Here is a 12,159-nt window from a genome sequence, read left to right on the forward strand (position 1 = left end):
TTATTTTAGATATAAACTGTTTTGCATGTCTATACTTATGTAATGAATACAATTTGTGACTGGATTGCATAATTATCTATTGTGATTGTAGTTGTATTGTAATTCTGTATTTTTGTAATTACTACTCATTATTATTATTATTATGCACGCCTTCTGTCATTGGAGGATATACCTCTGTTGAAGTTAATAATAAATAAATAAATAGGTTATGAATTATATTCAAGTTATTACTATCTTGAAAGCGCATAGAACTTGCCAGCAGTGCAAGGGGAAAGGAAAAATAGTATAGTAAAATTACATAAATAATACATAAAAACAATATTTAATAATTAAGATTTCTATACATAGATAAGCAACAGCAGAAAGAACGCAACAATGAAAAATAAAACAGTTAAGAACGATTAAACAGTGTCGCACACACTCCAACACGCACCTGCAATGAGAAAAAGAAAGCATTTTAGACGACTTAAAATATAAACACCCCGTATTGATAAGCAATATAATACAAGTGCATCACCTTATAATGAGGCATCAGTTTTATACTAGAGTTAACGAGTTGTATCTTTGCGGGTAACCTTGACTAGTCCGCGTACCTCAATGCTTGGTTGGTCGGCAGCTCTTGCCAAGTAGGAGGAGAATGACGTTCATTGGCTAAGGCAGCCTGTAGCTCCTCTCCGTGCTACTGCGCAGCCTGGCTTGGTCAGAGTTCAGCCGCAAAGGTATAGTTCATCAGCTCTAGTAGTGTATTAGAATTTTTATGTTACTCATGATTGCTACAAATTACTTAAGTGTAATGAATTAACAAATGCATTAGTGGCCACTAGAGGACACGGTGGGTTATTGGCCCCTCTGATATATGGGAAAAGGCTAACTTATTATTAATTTATTTCCTATTGTCTCTAGATATTCGTTTACTGCCCTTTCACAGAATCTACTTCTTCTTGCTTAGCCTGGTTATTTCTTTTTCTTTCCTCTCCCTATTCTGCCTCCTTTTACACCTATTCTTCTTCCAATCTCGTCCCTATTACTTCTCTCTCTCTATTTGTTCCTTTCTCACCCTATTCTTTTTATGTCGTTCTTTCACCAGTAGGAGAAGAAAGAAATAGGAGAGAGAAAGAATTGTCTGATTTGTCTTTGAAGTCTAGTTTACGCAGGTAGGCTAAACAGGACTGGACCTACAGTGGTACCTGAACAACTCTGTGAGAGAGAAAGGGAACTAGATATAATGGTAGAGAAAGAGGAAATGAGAGAGAAGAAACGTAGAAAGAGTGTTAGACATAAAGGTAAAAAAGAAAGAATGAAGAGGATCTTAGAAAGACAGAGAGAGAGAGAGAGATTCAAGATGAGAGAAAGAGAGATAGATAGAAATATAGAGGAAGGTAGAAGAAAATAGGAAAACAGAGCGATGGAGAGAGATGGAAAAGTAGAGAAAAGAAAGAAGAAAGAAAATCAATGTGAGAAAGAGGGGGAGAGATAGAATAAGAGAAAGAAATAGTGGAAAGGGAGGAAAGAAAGCTAGAAACCTGGAAAAAAAGAGAGATGGGAATACATAAAAATGACAATCTTATACTCTGTCCCAAGAATCTTTGGAGTGAGCGAACGATAGCAAGTCTCTGCGCAAGAGAGGGCTCGACCAATGAACACGTGTGACGGAACGGGATTGCGTGAATGGGGAAAAGCGACTGCAGTTACCAGCCTTTACAGCAGTTACCGCACTCCGCACTCCGTTATGCACGGCATTGCTCCAGAGTTATCCTGGATAGATTATAGTATTCATGATCATCAAACGAGCCCACATCTGAAAATATGTCGTCCCGGCCTTGAGTCCACTCAAATAAAATTCTCTACCTCCCTCTACGTTTAGAATCGAGTACCTGAATAGTGAGAGCATACAGAAGAAAACTCCACATTTCACTCACCGAAAACCCGTTCATTTCGTATGACGTCACACACGCCTTCAGTTCCAACCATAGTTCTTTCCTGGGTACACGTGCGTGGTCTTGTGCTCATGATGATGATGATGATGCTTGTGTTGATAGATGGGAATATGGACCGGAACGGGGACAGGCTTCTCGACTGGATAAGGAACGGCTTTCGGGATGGCCACTGGATACGGTTTCTCAACAGGAACGGGATGTGGAACATGAACCTCTTTCTCAATATGAACCGGAACTTCCTTGATTACAGGTACCGGGTATGGCTTGGGTTCCGGTACCGCCACGTGCTTAATAACAGGAACGTGAACGGTGTGCTGGACCGGAATGTATTCCTTCTTTATCACAGGGTACGGTTGCGGGAAGGGAACGGGAATATGGACAGGGACCTCCTTCTCGACGCGAACAGGGAACGGTTGGTCGTAGGGTACAGGGACGTGCTTGATCACCTCAACAGCCACGTGCTTCACGACGGGCACGTGGACCTTCTTCTCGACGGTTATCGGGTATGGCACGTGCTTGACAATAGTCTGTGTTCTGTGGATATGGTGTTCGTGATGGTCTTCGTGTATCGGAGCGATGTGCTGCAGCAAGTCACCACCCAAGTTAGCACCAAAGCTTCCTCCACCCACATCTTCTAGTATTCCTCTCTTCTCTGGCTGGCTCTCTTCGTCCACGTCTTCAGCTTCTTCCTTCTTCTCAGCCTCTTCGGCGAGTACGAGGACGGATAGAGCCAAGAGAAAAGTGCCTGCGAACTAGAAAAGAAACATAGATAAAAGTTTCATAAACAAGTCCACTTTATGCACAGATAGGTTAATCAGGACAACACAATTTGCTGTCTGTATAAAATAAAAATTAGACAAATCCGTAGGTGTTAAGACCATGATCAAATACAACTTGGATTATTAAACTTCATTTTCTCCCGCTTGGAAAGAAACAGAGGAAAGGCCAGTCGTGTTCCATCGCATGGTTGCCAGGTGCATGTAAGTAACACTATATTCATGAAAATTTCCAAGTATATTTTTTATTGTTTTCAGTAATTGTATGATGTATACAGTTTCGAAACACACCTTTTGTGGCACTGAAACACCAGCAGTGTTGCCAATGCACGGTCTTAATTTCTAAAAACAACGAATTTCCTAGTTCCCTCTTAAAGACGCCTCATCCGACTGGCTATCGGTAGAAATGAACATTTCTTTTCTCACTGCCATAGATGCCGAGCTAATCCACCTAACCAAACTGAAAATTACCAACGGCTTGTCCGTACATGTGTGTTATGTGCCATTTTCCATGCTTTGTAAAAAAAATCATTTACACTTCCCGTTACATCTGGCAACACTGCGTGGACACTAATGAAATCCAATCATTGTTCCCCGGTTTAAAAATATATGCATGAACAAGGCTTCAATTTGGTATAAGGATTATATGTGTACCACTTCCGGTTCAAAAGTTGTACTATCCCCAACTCCGGGTTGCGTTGTAAATAAAACACCCTGTATTGTGGATGGAACAGATTAATTGGTTGCTTGCTGCTGATGTAGATATATGAGGTTGGATCCGAAATTGCCATGTGTCTCCACCGGGTATCGAAACCGGAATCCCTTGATTACAAGGCGATGAAGTTAATACTACTCCATCGGGGAGGCACGAGAGTGTGTTGCAATTAACCATGAATGATAGCACATTTTGGGCTTTTAGAACTCTTAAGCAGGTAGAAGGATGAGAGAGAGAGAGAGAGAGAGAGAGAGAGAGTAGGACAAAAGGTAAAGTGCTCCCCTGTGCATAGCACCACGCCATGAAGGCGTATAGGGGGTGTGGGGGTAACGCCCCACACTTTCTTGATCCAGTCATGAGTGGGGGTGATGTGATCAGCATCACGCCCCTGACCACCTTTACCCCCCAGGTTTTCCCCAAGGTACACATGTTATTCGACGCTGGGTGGGCGCCGGGGCCGCTTCCACCGTTAGAAAAGTTCCCGGATTTGAACCGGCCGGGGATCGACCCGGGACCTTTAGCATGGTAGTCAGACGCGTTACCGACTGAGCCACCGCGGCCACTAGAGAGAGTAGAACTAGAAAGAAAAATAAAAAAATAGGAAGATGAAAGAAAATATAATTAATAACTTTATAACTTTGATTGTAATTTCTTCCGAAGACATTATGTAAGACTAAAATAATTCGCTATTATATACGAATTATTCCTAATTAACTGATATGCTGAATGTATCAAATTCTTCTTCAACTTCTTCTTTTTTTACCCAGGAAGTTTCCAGAATCGGAAACCCTGAATACAGATTTCCACTCACCGATTGCGTATCTTGGAACGTGTCTACTACGTGAATCAAATAGCCTACTAAACTGCAAGCCAATTTCTGTAATTGGGATCAAATTACTTCTAAATTCAGTTTCATCGAAGTGTAATAACGTCTTGAGAATGTGTGAACATATTGTTATCGCTAGCATTAGCACAAATTCCACAATTGCGTGTTCATTATAGCTGGCATTAATCCAGCAAGTGCACATGTGCGAATTAATAACAAGTTATAACTGGATTTATACATGACAGGTTTAAGAATGTACTAGAAAGATGCTCTGTTCGACAAAGACGTTAAGTTTTCCTTAAGTCTTGATGGTGCGTTGCAATGTAAGAATGTTAATAGCTTAAATGTTGAACGAAGTGATTAATACTAGAAAGATAGGCACTATAAGGTTTGCAAATAGGCAAAAAGGTAAAAGGTAAAGTGCTCCCCTGTGCATAGCACCACGCCATGAAGGCGTATAGGGGGTGTGGGGGTAACGCCCACAAATACGCAAATAGGCAGACAAAGAAAAACTAAAAAGTTATGAACATAGGCAGATTTTTCATCATTTTTCGGAATAAGGCACTCAAAGAGCAATTATCTTATAAATAGGCGCTTGTAACTAAAATAGGCAAAAGCAGGCACTATAACATTCATGTATTCCCCTCAGAAATGGCCTGAAGGCGGTTTTAAAGGTAAGAATCCTACACTTTCTGGCCAAGGGAAGAAAAGGCACTTTAGGGCAAATCCTGTGACATTATGATGCTAACCCATGGCCTGACAGACCTACCGACTGCCGGCCTCACTCCCACCTGTCAAGGTGGGCGATCATCCTACCAGTTACGGGGTGATGTGTGGTCAGCACGACGAAACAAACTCCCAGTCGTTGTTGATTGATTGAATTGTTGTTTTAAGTCCATTTTATGCAAAGATAGGCTAATTGGGACTGGACCTACAGTGGGATCCGAACCACTATGTACCTCAACCGGGTATCGAACCCGGGACCCCTTGCCGAAATCTCAGAGAAAAGTGAGATTCGAACCTGCGTGCATCCCGTAGCCGGAGCCGAAAGCGTGAAGTCCTGGACCGCACGCCCACGGTGCGGGATTACATGTAATATTGCTTAAGTTATGAAACAAATCCAGCTAGTTTAGCCCACCCAACTTCTTTTCCCCAGAAGTTGGTGCCACTGGACGGGTTGACCAGGCCCATGGTTTATTCATAATCTTCAATGGGGGGAGAGGCGGGGGGTTAAGTTCATGCTGGGTGGTGCGAATGTAAATTTATAACCAAAACGACAATTGATTGATTACTATTGATTGATTCGCTTTATTTTACTTCGCTTTTTGTGCCACATTTGGCTGATTTGCGAAGATGGGTATGAGTGATGATATGATGAACTTGATGAGTGGACACTCACAAACATCGATACCCAGGACCCTGGCGTCGTAGCGCGATGTGCTAACCACTCCGCCACCGGGGGAGGCGGCGAAAACGACATAAATTAGGTCCTTGAGAAAAAAAATTGGATGGTTTTAGAGGTGTGTGAGGACCAAACGCTCACTAGAACATCTCGGGACGTAACATTCTAACCACTTACCCTGAGCCTCATGGTTGAACGTGTGTATGAGCCAGTAGAGGCACTGTGTTGCACAAGAAAAGAGAGAAACACTGATGTACTGATTGAAACCGTGTGCAAGCTTTTATACAAGCATTTGTTTACTGCTTTCACCATTAAGAACATGATACTCAGGCGCGTTATCTATAGCGTTCCACCACCAACTCGTCGCCATTATTTTCCCCTGCAACAGTACAATGTAGTCTGCTTCATTAAATCCACATGGACTGCTCATCCTTGCTTAGTTTTCACATTAATTATGCTTGGATGGCTACACTGATACGTGTGCTCGTATGGTCTTGTAAAGAATGCAAGTACCACTATTTTTGCAGCTTCTTACCAAAATCGTGATTCATAATAGGCTTTGTATGCTTTCACTTACTAATTATTGTTATTTGTATCATCTTTAAGTATTGTTATATGTGTGTTAACTTCAAAATCCATATTTCTGCTCGTTTCAATGGCAGTTTGGAATTATTTTATGATTGTTCTACATACACCAGCAGATGTTGTTACAAGTAGCCGCTAGATGGGAGTGTAAAGAAGGATATTGCATAGTTGCGTTCAAAAAGAGGAAGTGAATTGAGATACACAATAAAAATATTTCGTAGTTACTATTTGTTTAAATCTTCATTCTAGAAGTTATTATAAAGAGGGGTTTACATTATCACTTAGTTTTTTTCAGAGCTTTTTACTGCTCTCATTTCAACTTCCTTATGAACATAAATATTAGTCCTGTCACTGTGAATGCGTTACCGACGCGCTAAACAAATTTTAAGAAATTTTTCTAGCACCTCGAAAGGGAGCAAATTAGTACAAGAATTCAGTCATAACTTTTTACTGGTTAAATATACATCGAAAACACCTTCACCATTGCATTTCTCGTGAAGTTCTAGCCTGATTTGAAATATCATATCACCCCCTTTCCATTTAATATTCTGAAGTTCAATTCAAGATGGCGGGTTTCAAGATGGTGGCCGTCATCGTCATATGCCCTATAATATTTTCCCCCACACCTATTAGAAACCTCAATGTTAGTTTTGCGCCACCCTGTATGTCATTCAACTTTTATTCGGGTGTCTCCATACTCTTGGACCACCCTGTATGTTGGATGTATGTAATGCACTGACAGAAACCACTCAGCAATTGCACATGAGAACAAAATTATCTCGATTTGACATTTAACTGTTTCAGGTATTTTGTTCTGAATAGAAATAATATAATAATTATAAGATAATAAAACAGGAACGTACTCAGTGATCAGCCAATTAGGAAACATCCATCGCTGTAAGTCAGATAATTTTTGCTATTAGAATTTAAATATTTCGAATACTTAAATGTCAGTTTATGAGGTTGGCATCTTACCCAATCCTTGGGAGTTTTCTACTATTATTAAAGTTAAGAAGTATATGGCATAAAAACTTTATATAGGCACGTGAAAATAAAATTATTAATGCTTGTGAAATATTACAATAAGAATGAGCGCCAACAATATTAAAACCAACCTCCATGGGGGAACAACCCTTAGAGCTGATAAAGGGCCAACCCCCGTAAGAGTAGCCAAAAGCTACGGTATGGGCAACCCTTTGTCTGTAATAGCACCCTTGTAATTACACAATAACAGTGGCGCAATCACAGAGGGGCATGGGGGCATTGTAACCCTACCTTGATCGGAAATGACATCTAGGGGGGCAAGGGGGCCAAGTATACCTGCAGGGGGCAATTATCGCCCAGAACTTCAAATTGTATGCACATAAAAATACTTTTCCTAAACTTTTCTTGCTCGCTCCGCTCGCAATACCTGCTTTTCTTAGTCTTATCAAGTTCAGAACCGTAGCTAGGGGACAGCGGGAGACGGCCCTGGGCGCCGAATGATCTAAATGAAATAAAGTTGTAAAATTGATTGATTGATTTGTGTGTTTCTTAAGTCTACTTTATGCACAGAAAGGCTAATTGAGACTGGGCCTATAGCTTAAAGTGGGTTCCGAACCACTATATGCCTCCACCAGGTATCGAACCAACTACACCATCGGGAGGCACAAAATTTGCAAATGATATAATGCCATGACGTTCCGTGAAATTGTTTGCGCCCTATTAAATTAATATTGATTTCAGGCTGCAAAAAAATTGGATCCAAAAAATTTTCTTCGCTCGCTTCGCTCGCAATTTTTAATTTGTTCGCAGTAATGCATTGTAAATCACCAGACAGAGAGACAAGACTTGTCTTAATTGGTTTTTTTTTTAAAAAATGCATGAAGATTGTTTTGAGGAAAGGAAGCGTGCTCATTTTAGAGATAATTTATGTAATTTTTGCTTTTGGTTTATTGTGAGATGGATGAATTGGTTGTGTAATATATTTAAATAATAGTATATGCTGTATATAATATAAAAGAAACTTTGAATACGTACACAGCTTAGTGTCCACGTCACTCCACGTTGCATATATGTGAAACATAAATCGTGCATGAAAGTTATGTTGATGTAAAAAAGAATAATATTTGGAATGCATTTATCAAGCATTTTCTGTCTTTCAAAAATAGTTTAAGTGCGTGTTTTCCGTTATTAATATCAAATTGAACGTGATAAAAAAATATTCAAATCGTCTGTTCGAACACAAATGCTTTAGCACAAACTTCTACCCCCTTTTTGCATAATTTACGAGGATAATAACGTCTTTGATACTACCACTACTAATAGTAATAATAATGTTGGTCCTGGGTTCGAATCCTGGCTTGGGCGTGGATGTGTGCGAGTATCCATTCATCACTCATCCCCATCTTCGCAAATTAGCCAAAAGTGGCACAAGAAGCGAAGTAAAATAAAGCAAATGAATATTAATAATAATAATAAAGTTATAATGACATTATTAGTAACATTATTTTATTAACATTATTATTAATAAAATTATTATTATTATTATTGTTATTGGTACGTTTATACTGGTACTTGCCCCCCCCAGACAGAAATTCGTGGTTGCGCCTCTGAACAATAATAACGGGGGTGTAAGGGGGTGAGCTCTCGAGAAGGCACCCAAACGTTGAATTCACTTCCACGTAGTACACCCCAGTAACTGCTTTTGCAGGCCAGCGAGTCTCCGGCGTCTGGACCTACAGCCAGTATTATCCTCTGTAGAGATGTGTGTTGTCCTGTGTTTGACCTTATACGTACGAGGCGCATCCAGAAAGTAAGTTTCCCTATTTTTTTAAAAAAAACAACAACACAGTTTCAGGAAACCATTTATTGGCAACAGGTACAGCAAAGGTTCAGCTATTTTTCAACATAGCAACCACCAGAATTGAGACACTTGTCGTATCGTGGTATCAACTTTCGGATCCCACTGTCGTAGAACTCTGCCGCCTGTGAATGGAACCAGCGTGTGACAGACGTCTTCAGCTCTTCGTCGTTGCCAAAACGCTCACCGGAGGACAGGTATTTCTTGAGGTGCAAGAAAACGTGAAAATCGCTGGGAGCCAGATCAGGACTGTAAGGTGGATGATCAAACAACTCCCAGCCAAATTCCGTCAAAACAGCAGCTGTGCGCCGAGCCGTATGTGGACGAGCATTGTCATGGAGGAGCACAACACGCGCAGTAAGCATGCCACGCCTCTTGTTTTGAATGGCACGTCGCAATTTCCTTAGTGTTTCACAGTAATGGTCAGCGTTCACCGTTTCATCTCTGGGGAGGAAGTCAATGAGCAAAATGCCCTTCCTGTCCCAAAACACGGTGCACATCACTTTCTGTACCGACAGCGTCTGTTTGAATTTCTTCTTGACCGGAGATCCACTATGCCTCCAATGCATTGACTGCTGCTTGGTTTTCGGGGTGAAGTGCGAAATCCACGTCTCATCGCCCGTAACGATCCTGTCGAGGAAATCATCGCCGTCATCATGGTACCGTTGTAGGAATGTCAGTGCTGCTCCTGAACGTTTCATTTTGTGTTCGCGTGTCAGGTTTTTCGGCACCCACCTGGCACACAATTTTTTGAACAGCAGACGCTGCGTGACCATCTCATGCAACACTGATCGCGATATCTGCGGAAAAAGGCTACTCAACTCCGTAATCTTGAAGCGACGGTTCTCTACGCACCAGCTCAACCAGACAATCAGTGATGAGGGACGGACGCCCACTGCGCTCTTCATCATGGACACTTTGACGACCTTCCGAAAACTGCCGACACCAGCGACGCACCATTTGCTTACTCATAATGTTCGGCCCATAAACCTCACAGAGCTGACGATGAATGTCAATTGGCGCAATGCTTTGTGCATTCAGGAACTTTATCACCGACCGATCCTCGCATGCGGCGGGAGAAGGAATACGAGCTTTCACTTCGGACCACTGCTGCCTCGCTACTGGCGCCGGGCGGGATCTGTCCGCCTGGCATATGATTGATACGTCTTAGCTCTGCTGCGCATGCGCAATTTACACGGCTCATTATGTTTACTTTCACGGGAAAAAATAGGGAAACTTACTTTCTGGATGCGCCTCGTATATACTGAGTGTCCTTTTAGAGCACCAGCAGGTAAGAAGATTTTGGTCCTCAGGGACATATTTATTTATTATTTTATTAATTATTTTTTTACTATTATTACTTTTATTATTGTATTTGAAAATAATGAGGGTTTAAAAGAACCTGTTTTTTAAAAAAAAAAAACGCCTGGACCCAGGTGGGTTTAATTGGGTTTTTCTGGTTTAATTGTTTTTTTTTTCGGGTTTCATTGGGTTTTTACTTCTTTACTTCTTTTATTTTACAATTTGCATTCATGTCCAGATATTATTAAAATGATTAAATCAAGAAGACTGGTGGGCAGGCATGCGTCACGAATAGCAGAGGAAAGAAGAGTTTACAGGATTGTTGTTGGGAAACCTGATGGTAAGAGACCTGTAGGAAGGCCAAATCGAAGATGGAGAGATAATGCTGAGATGGACATAAAGAAAATCGGTAGGGTGGTAAATAGTGGATTGATCTTGCTCAGGATAGGGACAGATGCAAGGCTTGTGTTGCTGCAGCCATAAACCGTTGGGTTTAAGAAGGCTAGAGAGTTAGTTTAGTTAGAGACATGTATTTTATCTACGGTAAGGTGTTGGACTCCGTAAAATATTAAGGGGGCAAATAATCTAAGTACTGACACACCCACAACTTTAATTTCACTCACTCACAATTATGACTTTCCACATACCGATCAATGCACATATTATTGCTAATAATGCTATCTCGCTTACTTTAATACATCGTATTTAAATTGTTATGCATAGTAGGGTTACAATTGGAAGGTAAATGGAGTGAATACTGCAGTACTGTTAAAATCCTAATAGTTAAGTCTATTGCATGCATGTAATTAGTAAATATTTGGAACATAAAACTTCCAAGCGAATTATATCTAGCTAACAAGATTGGAGAAAGTAATAGTATTGACCGATTCTGCCCTCTTGCGGACGAAGGCTGAACTTCTTCCAAGCTACATCCCGTGGAATGTTGTAACTTTCCGTTTCACCTTCATGAACAGGACGTCCCCGATGGCATAGTCGCCTTGTTCCTGATTCCTCGATGGAGAAACATTGCACGGTGGTATTAAATCGCACATTAAACAGTGGAGGAAAAGGTGGTAATATGGAACCGTGCAGATAATATGGAACCCCTCAATAGCTGTTGAACTCTAGTAATGCCACTTGGGTAACATTATCGTATGAGGGAAACGGATTCCTTCAAATTTCCTTCAAATTTACAGGAGAAAGTACTTACGGAAATCATTTTCTTTAGCGTTGTGGAAGTTCCTGAATATAGATTTGATCCATATTAATGTGACTGCGTGTTGTATTCTGCGAAAATCTCTGTCCGACACGCTGTTTCTGCTCCCGCCATTTGCTTTCTGCATGAGAGTGCAATGTTCCGTGTGTTAAGATGATGCAACCCCGTAGCCAGTGTTTCAGCCTCGCCGTGTTTTCACTAGAACCACGTGTCGAGTATTTTTTTTTTTAACTATGCTTGCCTAACCTAACTTAACCTAACCTAACCTTACGGAAAATGGTTTTTGAGGCTAACGTGAATGGTTTGTGAGGCTAACGTCAATGGTTTGCGACGTATTAGCATAATTTCAAATCCGGGCACGAAAGTAGATATTTTCCGGTGAACGAGATTGCAACACTGCATAAATCGACAAAACACTCTCAGAACCCCCCCTAAACCAGTACGTTATCACGGCCATAATGTGTTACAGATTCGAAACAACAAGTAACAGTAAGTACTCGTAAATAGAAGAAATATACATTATCTTAGTTAGAAATGCATTATTTCACCTTAAGAAAT

General features: G+C 40.9%; 1 protein-coding gene across 1 annotated transcript in view; it reads right to left on the reverse strand.

Moving 5' to 3' along the window:
* Positions 1–353: 353 nt before the first annotated feature.
* LOC145980853 (uncharacterized) overlaps positions 354–12,159 on the reverse strand; it is a 29,094-nt gene continuing 17,288 nt past the window's right edge. The window contains exons 3-5 of the mRNA XM_083113935.1: positions 5,834–5,912; positions 1,920–2,689; positions 354–433 (exon numbers count right to left, since the gene is read on the reverse strand). Coding sequence (XP_082970061.1) covers positions 1,958–2,689; positions 5,834–5,912 — 811 coding nt within the window. The 3' untranslated portion in view covers positions 354–433; positions 1,920–1,957. The remainder of the gene's footprint in view (positions 434–1,919; positions 2,690–5,833; positions 5,913–12,159) is intronic.

Source organism: Lepisma saccharinum, chromosome 28 (genome assembly GCF_977018435.1).
Source record: "Lepisma saccharinum chromosome 28, izLepSacc3.1, whole genome shotgun sequence".
NCBI classification, from domain to species: Eukaryota; Metazoa; Arthropoda; class Insecta; order Zygentoma; family Lepismatidae; genus Lepisma; species Lepisma saccharinum.